Here is a 12,728-nt window from a genome sequence, read left to right as displayed (position 1 = left end):
ATCACGTCTCATTTTCTCCTCTGCTTTTCTTCCTTCTGTTCTCTGATTGGCTGAATGTTCAGTGCATGGCATCACCACTGTCTGCGTGAACACTGCAGTTCGGGTCTCCGCTCTCGCTGTCCCTATATCTACAAATATGACGGTTTGTCCACAGCTAACGTAAATATTAGCATGCCTGCTGCATTCAGGGAAAGTAACCGAGTAATTGATTCAGATGTCTAAATCGATTCCATTTTTTTTCCTGCACGACTTATAGATTTCTATGCTTATGTCTTACAAATTTGTGTTGCTTTTTATTATAGTAGTCCCATCTTTGGCAAATGTTAGGCTTTTAAACTTTCGCCTGTTGTAACACTGAGCAAAGCCATTTCAGCTAAACTTTGTAAATGGAAAATATGCTAAGAGGATTTCAGCATTTTTTTTTTTTTTTTTTTGTGTGTGTGTTTCAAATTCCTCATCTGTCATCAGATGAATGGAATGTGATGTCCATGGCTCGTTTTTCACATTTTACTCAAAATTAAGATTTAAATGAATAATCATGTATTTACCAGATGCTAATTTGACCTACTAAGCCCTTCCAGGATGAATAAAGAGCCTCAAAATAAGTATCTTCACGAGCTGGTGTTTGTAAAGTTATCAAGAATGAAAGATGACTCGGCAGGATGATGTTCAGGAACTTTTAAATATCTAATACCTCTCGTTTTAGTTTGTGTGTGTGTTAGAGTGTGTGAGAGTGTGCATGTAGAGTTTTGGGTGGTTTATTTGTGGTGTTCTGAAAAATGAGAGGATGTTAAATACTGCAGTGACTGTTCCCAGGACAGCTTAAAAGAATTTGAATAGAGAATTATCGTTTTATTTATTGTACAGCTAAGATTTCTTATATTATTTGTACAAAATTTTATATGTTTCCATCGAAAAGTTTTGAAAAGGTACTTTACTTCTGTTGTACAGCTCTTTATATAGTGTCTTGTGTACACAAATTGTACATTTCTAGAATGAGATTGTCATTTTAATGTTATGTAATTATGAATTCATATTTTTGTAAAGCTTATAGCCACTTGTCTGTAAACACAATGTAATTTTATCCTGGCAGAAATAATAAACAAATGAAACATTTATTTTTTTCTTCCATTTAATGAGAGAATGAGAATGTGTGTGTAATACGTTATATAATATGTTATACGTTATATAAGTACGTAGGCAGTCGATCACTGGGGGAACAACGTACCTTATCTATATTAAAAATTGCATTATGTTTTTTATTTAGTACTTCCCTGGTTAAACCATTCACAGACATTTTCTGCAAATTTACCCTGTTCAAAAACAAACATATCTTAGTTCTTCATGTTGTGTCACTGTATTTTCTTCTAAAATGTGACCCTGGACCACAAAACCAGTCATAGGGTCAATTTTTTGAAATTGAGATTTATAAATCATCATGAAAGCTCAATAATTAGCTTTCCACTGACATATGGATTTGTTAGGATAGGACAATATTTGGCCAGGATACAATTATTTGAAAATCTGGAATCTAAGTATTGAGAAAATCGCTTATAAAAGTGTCCAAATTAAGTTATTAGCAATTCATATTACTATTCAAAACTTAAGTTTTGATATATTTACAATAGGAAATTTACAAAATATCTTAATGGAACATGATCTTTACTTAATATCCTAATGATTTTTGTCATGAAAGAAAAAGTTTGACCCATACAATGTATTGTTGGCTATTATTGGTTTTGTGTTCCAGGGTCACAAAGGTTTTTAGTTTAACACACTTGCAAGAGGTTTATGTATCAGAAACTGAGAATACAGTATTTGTATTCATCTACATGTCTTTAGTTAATTTCTAAAATTGTTTTTGTCTGTAAGAAATTACCACTTCTTTACTGTACAGCTTTAAATATTTCCTCTGACTCAGTGTCATCTTGGCTCTGCTTGTGCAAAAAATGGTACAAAATAGCTGGTAAGCTGCTGTGATGAAACATTTCCTGAAAGTATGCAACTAAATTTACATTTAGTGTAAAATAGCAGGAAGAGTAAAATGATTTTCCTAGGCTGTAGCTCTCAAATTTATTTTGGGCTATTCAAATGCATATTCAAATATATTCAAAATTATTCTAGAATATTGTTAGGCATAGTTCGTCGTGCCATATTTTTATATATACAGTATTTAGTATAAACGAGAAGCTAAATAAACAAGAATAATGACTGAATAGTATTACTGTTAATAAATATCTTAGCTCTTTATCTTTCGATGCCGTCCAACTATTCTCAGTCCTTGCATGGGCCCATGGAAAGAATTATGAACATGAACCCAACTGTATGTTTACAAACTTCTTCCAAGTTTATTGTCTCCCACATTAGATTATATAGATCCTATGTCAGGGGGTGGTGCTACATATGTGCACCATACAAACAAAGACATGTGCATATAATGAAATATCATATATAGATCTGCCTGTACAATAACATCTTCCTCATCCTGGTATTACTATACTTAAAAACCAGATGTATAGGGAGGGCGAGTACAGTAGATAGAAGGGAGAGAGAACAAAAACAGGAAAATTCACAGTAATATCAGACAAAGAGCGTGATATAATGTAACAATTACAGTTTGTCCCTCAATGAACCCTGGTGAAAAAAACAGCATATGCTGGTTAGGTAGGTTTTGATGCTGGTTTAGCTGGTCCTTTGCTAGTTCATGCTGGTCCTTGACCAGCAACATGACCAGCTTAAACCAGCATCAAAACATACCTACCAGCATACGCTGTTTTTTTCACCAGCTAAAGGAATATTACTTAAGACTTACTAAGACTTTATGAAAGTACTAAATAGTAGGAGTAACACTAAAGGCTGTCAAATATTACTTTGAATAGCAAGCACATGCTTAGGTTTTAAAAATGAGCGTGCAAATATTTAGTGACCTTAGGTTATCTGTTTTAATGCTCTTCCCCAAAATGGCCATCTGTACATCTATTTTATGTTAAGCTAATGTGTTACTCTTAGGCTACAACATTCCTCTTAACGGAACAGTTTGGGTTTGTGAATGAACGCTTAAATTCATATTCAATATGTAGCACATGTACAGACAGTGGACTTTGGCCAAGTTCCTATTTTATGGAGAAACCGAAACCTGATGCGAGTTCCTCGGAAACCGGACATCTGTAGTAGGTGGTTCTTAAACCTTTGCTGTTTGTCGAACTGCTCGCTTTCCTTTTGTTCATCTCTCTGGACGACATACTTAAAGCTGCCGAAAAGTAAAAACTAATGGCTTTTTATCAACAACAGCCGTTTTACAACCCGGTAAGTGTTTAACACTTGTGGCTTCATTTTGCAAAAATTTGCATATGGCGTCATAATAATCAATATATCTCCTTTATTAGCAGATTACGTTTTTTTGCTTCCTCTTTCGACATTAATACACTATTTAAAGTTATTTTGTGGTCTTGCATGCACAGTTAAAACTCCGTTATGCAATTATGTAATTAATACTACAATAGTTATAGGGTGGGGCTTATTTTTTTTCTTTCGTTTTCTCTACCTTTGTTTCTTGCTTTCTTATTTTTGTTTTAGCCTAACTGAGCATTTTCACCGTTCAGTAAAAAGGTAGATATTATTACAATGTAAATGTGTGATATTCGCACTGGGATTTTGCCTAGCAAACGTGTGAAAGGAAATTGCAAAATGTGTCCTTGAATTGATATCAAAGATTGGAGGACAGAAAAAGTACCCCTGCTATTTGTCCATATGACACCCGCGCCCCAATTTCGTGTATCAAACAAACTAGTTTAATCATTTCTAAGTATTATTGGATATTATTGGGCATTAGTTCTTTAGGGAAGATGCTGACTGCGTAGTAGCGAGTACTTACGTGTCGTATTACTGTACATCAACACAGAAAGTCCCATTCACTGGCCAGATTCAGGGAGGCCTGCAAGATGGAAAGAGCATTATCATAAGTGGACGGGTTTTACCTGGGGCTAACAGGTGAGGAATAAGTTTTATAAATGAGTTTTATTCTCATTTAGGTTAATAAAATGGATTAAATAACTGTACAATGTTGTATTATGCATATTACGTACATAATTCTGTGGTGTCTTTTTTTTTAGTAGAGTAGTAGTATATCATGGACTCTGCTCACTTACTCATTTAGGTTAATGATCAGTGACAGCCTGAGAAATGTCACAAGATGTGTGAATTAAGAGGGGTGTTGTGCAAGCACAATATTCTGCTTTTTTAGTAGTAAAAGCTAGTTTTTAAATCATTATTTACCAAGGTGTCATTTCTGCCTTGCAACTATTTTAAAACATGTCAGATTAAAGATGAGATTATCTGATTACAGTTTCCTCGTTACCCATTCTGTCATACCTCTCTCATTCCTTTTTTGTCCTGCAGGTTTCATGTGAACCTTCAGTGTGGTACTCATTCCGGGGCTAATATTGCTCTGCACTTCAATCCACGCTATGACAACCCTGTGTGTGTGGTGCACAACAGCCTCCAGAACGGGTCTTGGGGCTCAGAGGAACGCAAATATGAATCTCCCTTCCCCCAGGGCCAAACATTCACCCTCCAGATCCTTGTCGAGCAGGGCCTATACAAGGTACAAGGTCATTCACACTCAGATTTACAGTTTCTAAAAATCTTCAGAGTAGCATTAACCCATTTGGCATCTTTCTTTCTAATCAGCGGAGTGATAGATGGCTAATTATTATAAAGGCATTTAACCTCTTTTCATTTATGACTTTTATGATGGTTCTCTCTAGATATCTACTAATGGCAGGCACTTCATGGACTATAGACACCGCATTCCATACTCTCAGGTGAACGCCATCTCAGTGGGAGGAATGGTGGAGTTGAACTCCGTTGCTTTCCAGAATCCTGCGGTGAGAACAAATATACACATATAACTTTTCTTAGAAGCAACTTCACTTTTAGAGCTCGTTTTGAAATTTTTATTTGTGCCAGGATGTGTGAAGTAATCACAAGTGCAGTGCATCACATTAACCATGGAAATAGTGACTGTTAAGACAATGTTTTAAAAGAGTTGTATTTCAATTAAATGCAGTTCTTTTGAACTTTGAACTTTCAAATCACCAAAACACAAAGTATTAAGCAGCACAGTGTTTAACACTGATAATAATAATAATAAGTGTTCTTTAAACACCAAATCTACATATAAGAATGATTGTTGAAAATATAAACATTTATTTGGTAATAAAATACTGTAAAACTATTAATATTTTGACGTATATATGTAAGTTAGTTCCAGTTTCTTACAAGTAAAAGTCCTTAATTTAGTATTGAAACAAGTTACTATCTTTGATTCATTCACTCAGCTGATTATTTTAAAAACACTAATTCATTCATGAGTATACATGTGCGTGTGGCTGAAAAATTTTAGGCCCAATGTATATTTCAATGATCATTTTTGAATAAAAAAATATGACATTTGTGACCCTGCACCACACAAGTCATAAGTAGCACGGGTATTTTTGTATCAATATCCAACAATAACACATTGTATGGGTCAAAATTATCTTTTTTTAATGTCAAAAATCATTAGGACATTAAGCTCATGTTTCATGAAAATATTTTGTACGTTTCCTACCATAAATATATCAAAACTTAATTTTTGATTGGTAATATGCATTGCTAAGAACTTCATTTGGACAACTTTAAAAGTGATTTTCTCAATATTTTTATTTTTTTGCACCCTCAAATTCCAGATTTTCAAATAGCTGTATCTCAGCCAATGTTATCCTGTCCTAACAAACCATACATCAGTGGCTTTCAGATGATGTATAAATCTCAGTTTAAAAAAATTGACCCTTATGACTGGTTTTGTGGTCCAGGGTCACATATAAACATTATGAATTTTTTTTTCTTTGCAGCCCTATGTACCTGCACAACCAGCCTTTCCGGTGAGTACTATCACCCTGTAAGACAGAGATGAATATCAGCTCATTACTGTTTCTCATTTTGAGATAAAACTCAAGGTACATGTATTTATAATAGAAAGTAGTGCTGGGTGTTATACAGGGTTTAAACTGTAATCCAGTTTGAATTCCACACATGGTGTGAATTAAAAAAAAAAAAAAAACGGCATACCGATACAAGTGGCTAAGCAATGTAGATAGCGTCGTCAATCTGTTTTTGCTTTCAGTTTTGAAATTATACAATCTAATTTACATCAAAAACTGCATGTAACATGTTTGACTAAAATGCAGTTGTTCTACAACTGTTTTATGCTGATTCATATTGACAGTCAGGGGGAAAAAATGTGATAAACCGTAAAACCGACAGAATCTTAAGAAAAATGATGATATGGATTTTTATTCGAACTGCCCAGCACTACTAACAAGAATAGCTTTGCGATGTCTTTGAATGCATTTTGTATATTATCTTTCCAGAGTTATATGGCACCTCAAGTAGGATTTCAGGTAAGAGAAAAATATCCCTGAATGACATCATACAAGGACATTATTGTACTTTTCCTGTCATAAACAACGGCTGTTCCTTTCATCTACAGCCTCAGTATGGTGTACCTCCAGCATGTGGGGTAAGTGGTTAATACATCATGAATGATGTCTTGTGACACCTTTATGGTGATGAACCAAGAGCAAAGGTTCTTGCCTTTGAAGGTTATAATTGTGTTTTTATGATTTAACTAATGCTCTACAAAACCCACACAACGCTTTATTGGATTCTACAACCATTAAAAGACCCATAACATAATGTAAACGAAAGGTTAGAAGAAAACTGCTAATGACGAAACGACTAGAAAGGCAATGTACTCGTTTTTCCTCATTAAGGTGTAGAATGAAGGATTAAAGGAGAAGTCCACTTCCAGAACAAAAATTGACAGATAATTTACCCACCCCCTTGTCATCCAAGATGAGGATATAAAAGAAATTATGTTTCTTGAGGAAAACATTTCAGGAATTTTCTCATATAGTGGGCTTCAATAGTTTCCCTCAAGTTCGAACTTCCAAAATGCAGTTTAAATGCAGCTTCAAATGGCTCTAAACAATCACAGCCGAGGAAGAAGGGTCTTATCTAGCGAAACGGCCATTTTCGAAACAAATTGACAATTTATATACTTTTTAACCTCAAATGCTTTGCTTGTCTTGTCTCTGCGATGCACATGCGTAGTCTGTGTAATCCTGGTCAATGCAGTCAGGGTATGTTGAAAAACTCTCGTCTTGTTTTCTTCTTCAGCGTCAAAATCAGTCTACATCGCTGTTTTACCATGTTTGTAAAGGGAATTTGATCTCTTTTGCATGTTTACTTTGTAAACACTGGGTCAGTTTTTAAGGTTGAGGAAGAAAACAAGTTTTTCAACATACCCTAACTGTCTTGACCGTATTGAACCGGAAAAAAACAGTTCATGCAGACTTAGACAAGACCAGCGTTTGAGGTTAAGAAGTATATAAATTGTCAGTTTGTTTTGAAAATGATCCTTTTGCTAGAAAAGACCCTTCTTTCTTGGCTGGGACTGTTTGGAGCCATTTGAAGCTGCATTTAAACTGGATTTTGGAAATTCAAACATAGGGGCACCATTGAAGTCCAACATATGGAGATAATTCCTGAATTTTATTTGCTCCAGAAACATAATTTCGACTGAAGAAATAAAGACAAGAACATTTTGGAGGACGAGGGGGTGAGTACATTATCTGTACATTTTTGTTTTGGAACTTCTCCTTTGAGAAAAAGTGTTCTACTTCACCTCTGCCACATTTAAGCAAACACAACTTCCTGTTTTAGTTGACTGTGTCAGCATTTGTGATGTTGTTAATAATGAATATTTTCATTATCCTTCTAATGTTCTGTGTTGAAAGTGCTCAAGGTGTTGTGTTATTTGATTAAGCGTGACAGTTCCAGTCTCCCATATCTTTCAGTAACAGTTATGAGATCACGTTGTGTTTGTCTAGTATGAGGAAGTGATACTGACACAGTGTTTATCTACCCACAGTTCCCGGCATACCCATCGGCACCCAACTATGTAAGAGCAACTCTCACCACAGGAAATGACAGGAAATCACATTACTATACACAGCTAAAAGTCATGCATGATAAGATGCAGATATGTATGAAAATCTGTGCTTTCAGCGTGACACAGTGAACGTTTTGAACCTTTTGTTTTTGTGGAAATTATGGCATGCTCCATAAAACTTTTGCATGAATCCATGTTCATGACCTTTGATGGCCACTCTAGGGCATTCACCTTTCTGCTGTTTTTCTCCTTTAACTCATTTTGCACTTCTAATAAGATTTTAAAAGCTTAAAAGCTTACTTACATTTAAAGTCAAAAGTTTACATACACCTTGCAGAATCTTCAAAATGAATTATTTTACTAAAATAACTGGGGTTCATACAAAATGCATGTTATTTTTTATTTTGTACTGACCTGAATGAGATATTTCACATGAAAGATGCAGCATATATTCCACAAGAGAAAATAATAGTTGAATTTATAAAAAATGATCCTGTTCAAAAATTTACTTCATTGATTCTCAATAATGTGTTGTTACCTAAATTATCCACAGCTGTGTTTTTTGTTTAGTGATAGATGTTCATGAGTCTCTTGTTTGTCCTGAACACTTAAACTGCCCGCTGTTCTTCAGAAAATATCATTCAGGTCCCACAAATTCTTTGATTTTTCAGCATTTCTGTGTATTTGAATCCTTTCCAACAAGGACTGTATGATTCTGAGATCCATCTTTTCACACTGAGGACAACTGAGGGACTCATATGCAACTATTACAGAGGGTTCAAACACTCACTGATGCTCCAGAAGGAAAAATGATGCATTAGGAGGTGGGGGGGTGAAAACTTTTGAACAGATGCATTTTGCCTAAATACCTTTTTTTTTTTAATTTAGTACTGCCCTTCAGAAGCCACAGAAGATACGTACATGTTTCCCAGAAGACAAAATAAGTTAAATTTACCCTGATCTTCAAATTCCAAAAGTTTTCACCCCCACCTCTTACTGCATCTTAATGAGCCGAGTGTTTGAAGGAGCATTTTTGTTTTTTCATTTTATTCATACATTTAAATAAGTCCTAAATTACTTTAATTTTACTAATTTAAACTTGTTTATAAATATCTGTTTATTTTGACTCATATTTAGACTATCCCGTACAAAACCGTGATCAATGGTGGACTTCACCCTGGCAAAAACATTGTCATCAGTGGAGTTGTCAACCCCAGTGCTAACAGGTTAGACATCAAATGAGACACAGTTATTTTAATTATAACTAATGTTATATATTTTAAAACAATTGTAAGATGTACTGTAAGTCTTCTGGTCTTCTACTTCCTCCTTCAGATTAACATTTAACCTGCGCTACAGAAGTGGGATTGCATTTCATTACAATCCTCGTTTCGATGAGAATGTGGTTGTGCGCAACACCAATCAGATGGAGAGGTGGGGTCCAGAGGAACGGTTCGGAGGCTTGCCGTTTCAAAGAGGACAACCTTTTCAGGTGGGCAGATGTAAATCGATGAACACGTATTGCTTTATTGTTGCTGTTAAGAGCTGTTGAGAGTTGAAAAATAATATTACTTGTGTGTGTTGCAGGTCACCATCTCCTGCAATCCCCATCATTACAATGTGTTTGTCAATGGCCAACAAGCACACACCTACAAACATCGCTACACACAGCTGAACGACATTGATATTTTGGAGATTACTGGAGATCTGCAGCTGACTTTAGTGCAGGCTTAACAGGGATTCGGAAGTTTAAATTCTAAGCCACTTTTTAAAAAAGAAAGATAAGTGAAAGGATTGGTAATTGTTAAAAGTAGCTGCTTTGAAATACAGAAAAAAATGGTTGAACATGAACAGGATTGTGATTTTGCTATTTTAAATGAACATAAATGAGTTTTACTATTTTTGACTTTCTGTACAATTCTTTATTATGTGCATATTATGTGTATTGCAGTATATAGTTGCCTATAGATGCAGATGGACTGTCTAGGTGGCCACACAGCAGATTAGCTGATGACATGTTATCAGAGAAGGAGGTGGAGAAAATACAGCAGTTTACAAAGAGGCACTTAGAACCCAAGCATGTGACTCTGAATGAGAACACCACTAAAACCCTCTGCGATAAACACCTATTTCTATATAACCGACCTGAAACTCTTATTACTCTTGCTGCATGTTTAAATTAATAAACTACTAAAACAAAAAATAAACATGTTATAAAATATCAAAATATTCTAAAGAATGTTCCTGTCCAAATGATCATGAATTATGTCAAGTAAAGAAAAGTTAGTGTGTTTTTATTCAAAATAGTGAAAGGGATGGTACTGTTGATGATTACATTTTTACAGCATTTTTGGCATTTCCCAAAAACCAGCATCGATAAGCAGTTGCTTATCTCCAAAAATGCAATACATTTTTTTGTTTTTAGCATACATCTATTGGTTAATCGTGATTTGTTACTTAAATTGTATTTTAGATGTATTCACTCAGCCCCTTTTATATGCTTGCTTGCTATACTGTAGATTATAGATGCCTAATGTGCAGACAACTTGATTGTCAAAATGCAAAAAAGGTCTGAAATGTAAAGTTATATTTCAATCAAATGTATCAAATATCATACAGTCATTGTATAACATTTCTACCTATTTTATATAAATATCCTTACTGTCTCTGCTGACATTACATTTAAGCTAAGGTGACAGTAGAGGTCCATCAGAGGATCGCTGTGGTATTTCAATACTGTGAATTTCATTATGTATCAACCTCTATGTGCATGTTTAAAAACAATAAAGACAATTTTTGTTGTTGTTTTGTTGTCACTTACGTTCTATATTTTTTATATTCTTATAGACTATATTTTAAAATAAAAAAAATTAAATGCAGTTTTAGTAAAATGTCTATAAATCCTGAACAGAATGAGATATCACACTTATGTAAGAGGTCAATCTGAGGTCACTTGGTCACTTGGTGGCACTATTAGAGGAAAAAAAACATAAAAATGGCTATAACTGCGCAACCATGTGTCCTTCTAACATAAAAGTCAGTGTGCAAGGTCTTGGTCCAAAGTGCCACAAATGTCTATAAGGACATTTGCGTATCTCAAAAAACATGTCTGCCATTGGCCGTCAAAGTTTGAGCACCTGTTAGACAAGGTTAACAGAGGCCGATCGGAATGAAACTCGGTGGGCCTGTTTGACTCGTGGCCCCAAAGGTCTGAGAGAAATTTGAAAGAAATCAGCCACTGTGGGGGCGATATTACATTTTTCAAGAACGTGATGTACATTGTACAAATGATTGTACAATGTGCTGATGATACAAACATATGCGCAATGATACAAACATATACGCAATGTTTGTATCATACAATAAAACTTATTCCCTAGAATCACTATATAATTGAAATTTATTTTGTCTTGTTTATTTATTTTGTAACATGTAAGTATCTTCCGTAGCTTCTGAAGGACAGTACTAAATGAAAAAAGATATTCAGGCAAAAAAAGAAGAATGTACGTATCTTCATTCTGTTAAAAGTTTTCACCCCCCGGGCTCTCAATGTATCGTTTTTCTTCTGGAGCATCAGTGAGTGTTTGAACCTTCTGCAATAGTTGCATATGAGTCCCTCAGCAGTGTTGGGGAAAGTTACTTTTTTACGCATTACAATTTTGCATTACTCCCTGAAAAAGTAACTAATGGGATTAAATACATAAAGGATATTTTTTTTGTAACATATTTAATTATTGTCGGATTGTGTCATATTCTGGGTTTGTTGTAAGAAATACTGAAACTGTTTTTTGTGAGTGAGATGAATTAATGCTTGTTCACATTTAGTCTAGAATACAGTAACATCATGTTTACTCCCAATTTCCCGACAGGAGACTTGTCAATCAATAAATGGGGAAAAAAGTAACTCAGATATTTTCTTAGAAATTCATAAGTAATGCGTTACTTTACTAGTTACTTGAAAAAAGTAATATTATTATGTAACTCGTAGGGATGTCACAGTTCTCAATATAATATCGAACCGTTCGGTACGACATCCACGGTTCGATACGCGATTGTGAATTGTGTTTTTTACATTTAAATAACTTCCTTGTTTTATTTCTTTTGGAATTTGCTGTATGTGTGCCCACGATTTCACGTGCTGAAATGAGGAAACGCTTCCCCGCTTATATTTGAAAAAGCAACACATGCAGAGCATCTTCCATTAATGACATGCAATGATAAGCCTTTCTAAACCTGTTGTCGAACAAAAGAGTTAAAAAAACAAAACATTAACAAAAACAAAGTTTTTAATTCACAACATCAGTTGAGTGTTTGAAATAACTTCCTTTTGTGATCTGATGTGGATTCTTATCACAGAATGAGGCAGACAATAAATTCTATACTCATATTCAATGTGTCAATTAGCAATGGCTTAAAGAACACAAGATGGCGTGAAGAACACAGATAAACAATATATTATTGCAGACTAGTGTTTATTGTCCTTACATTTCATCATTCAAAGACTTTAACGTTATATCTTGTTTTTATTCAGGTACAGCAATAGCGATGCCTTTATACATATTAAAGAAGCTGGAACGGAATGTCATCAGTTATGCTTGTTTGACGCATATGTGGATTTTCTGCACGAGGGCGCCCTCTGGCGTCCAGTGTGAATGAAACCCATTCTATTTTGCGTAAAAAACGAAAAAAATAATACTCTCAAAAGAAAAATTAAGCAGACATATATTAAACC

At 34.6% G+C, this 12,728-nt stretch overlaps 2 protein-coding genes across 2 annotated transcripts in view; both read left to right on the top strand.

Moving 5' to 3' along the window:
- The window catches only part of ksr1b (kinase suppressor of ras 1b), a 46,124-nt gene extending 45,006 nt beyond the window's left edge, over positions 1-1,118 (top strand). Inside the window, 1 exon segment of the mRNA XM_051129327.1 lies at positions 63-1,118. Coding sequence (XP_050985284.1) covers positions 63-222 — 160 coding nt within the window. The 3' untranslated portion in view covers positions 223-1,118.
- Positions 1,119-3,137: 2,019 nt separating this feature from the next.
- LOC127177373 (galectin-9-like) lies at positions 3,138-10,801 on the top strand. The gene is made up of 11 exons (XM_051129627.1): positions 3,138-3,306; positions 3,902-3,990; positions 4,399-4,603; positions 4,767-4,886; positions 5,895-5,924; positions 6,414-6,443; positions 6,533-6,562; positions 7,976-8,005; positions 9,134-9,222; positions 9,332-9,488; positions 9,584-10,801. Exons 1-11 carry the CDS (start codon positions 3,271-3,273, stop codon positions 9,728-9,730), a joined length of 963 nt encoding a protein of 320 aa, XP_050985584.1. The 5' UTR covers positions 3,138-3,270; the 3' UTR covers positions 9,731-10,801.
- Positions 10,802-12,728: the final 1,927 nt, after the last annotated feature.

The sequence above is a fragment of the Labeo rohita genome, chromosome 15, assembly GCF_022985175.1.
Source record: "Labeo rohita strain BAU-BD-2019 chromosome 15, IGBB_LRoh.1.0, whole genome shotgun sequence".
Lineage (NCBI taxonomy): Eukaryota > Metazoa > Chordata > Actinopteri > Cypriniformes > Cyprinidae > Labeo > Labeo rohita.
Note: the sequence above shows the minus strand (reverse complement) of the source record. Positions and strands in the feature narration are given on the sequence as shown.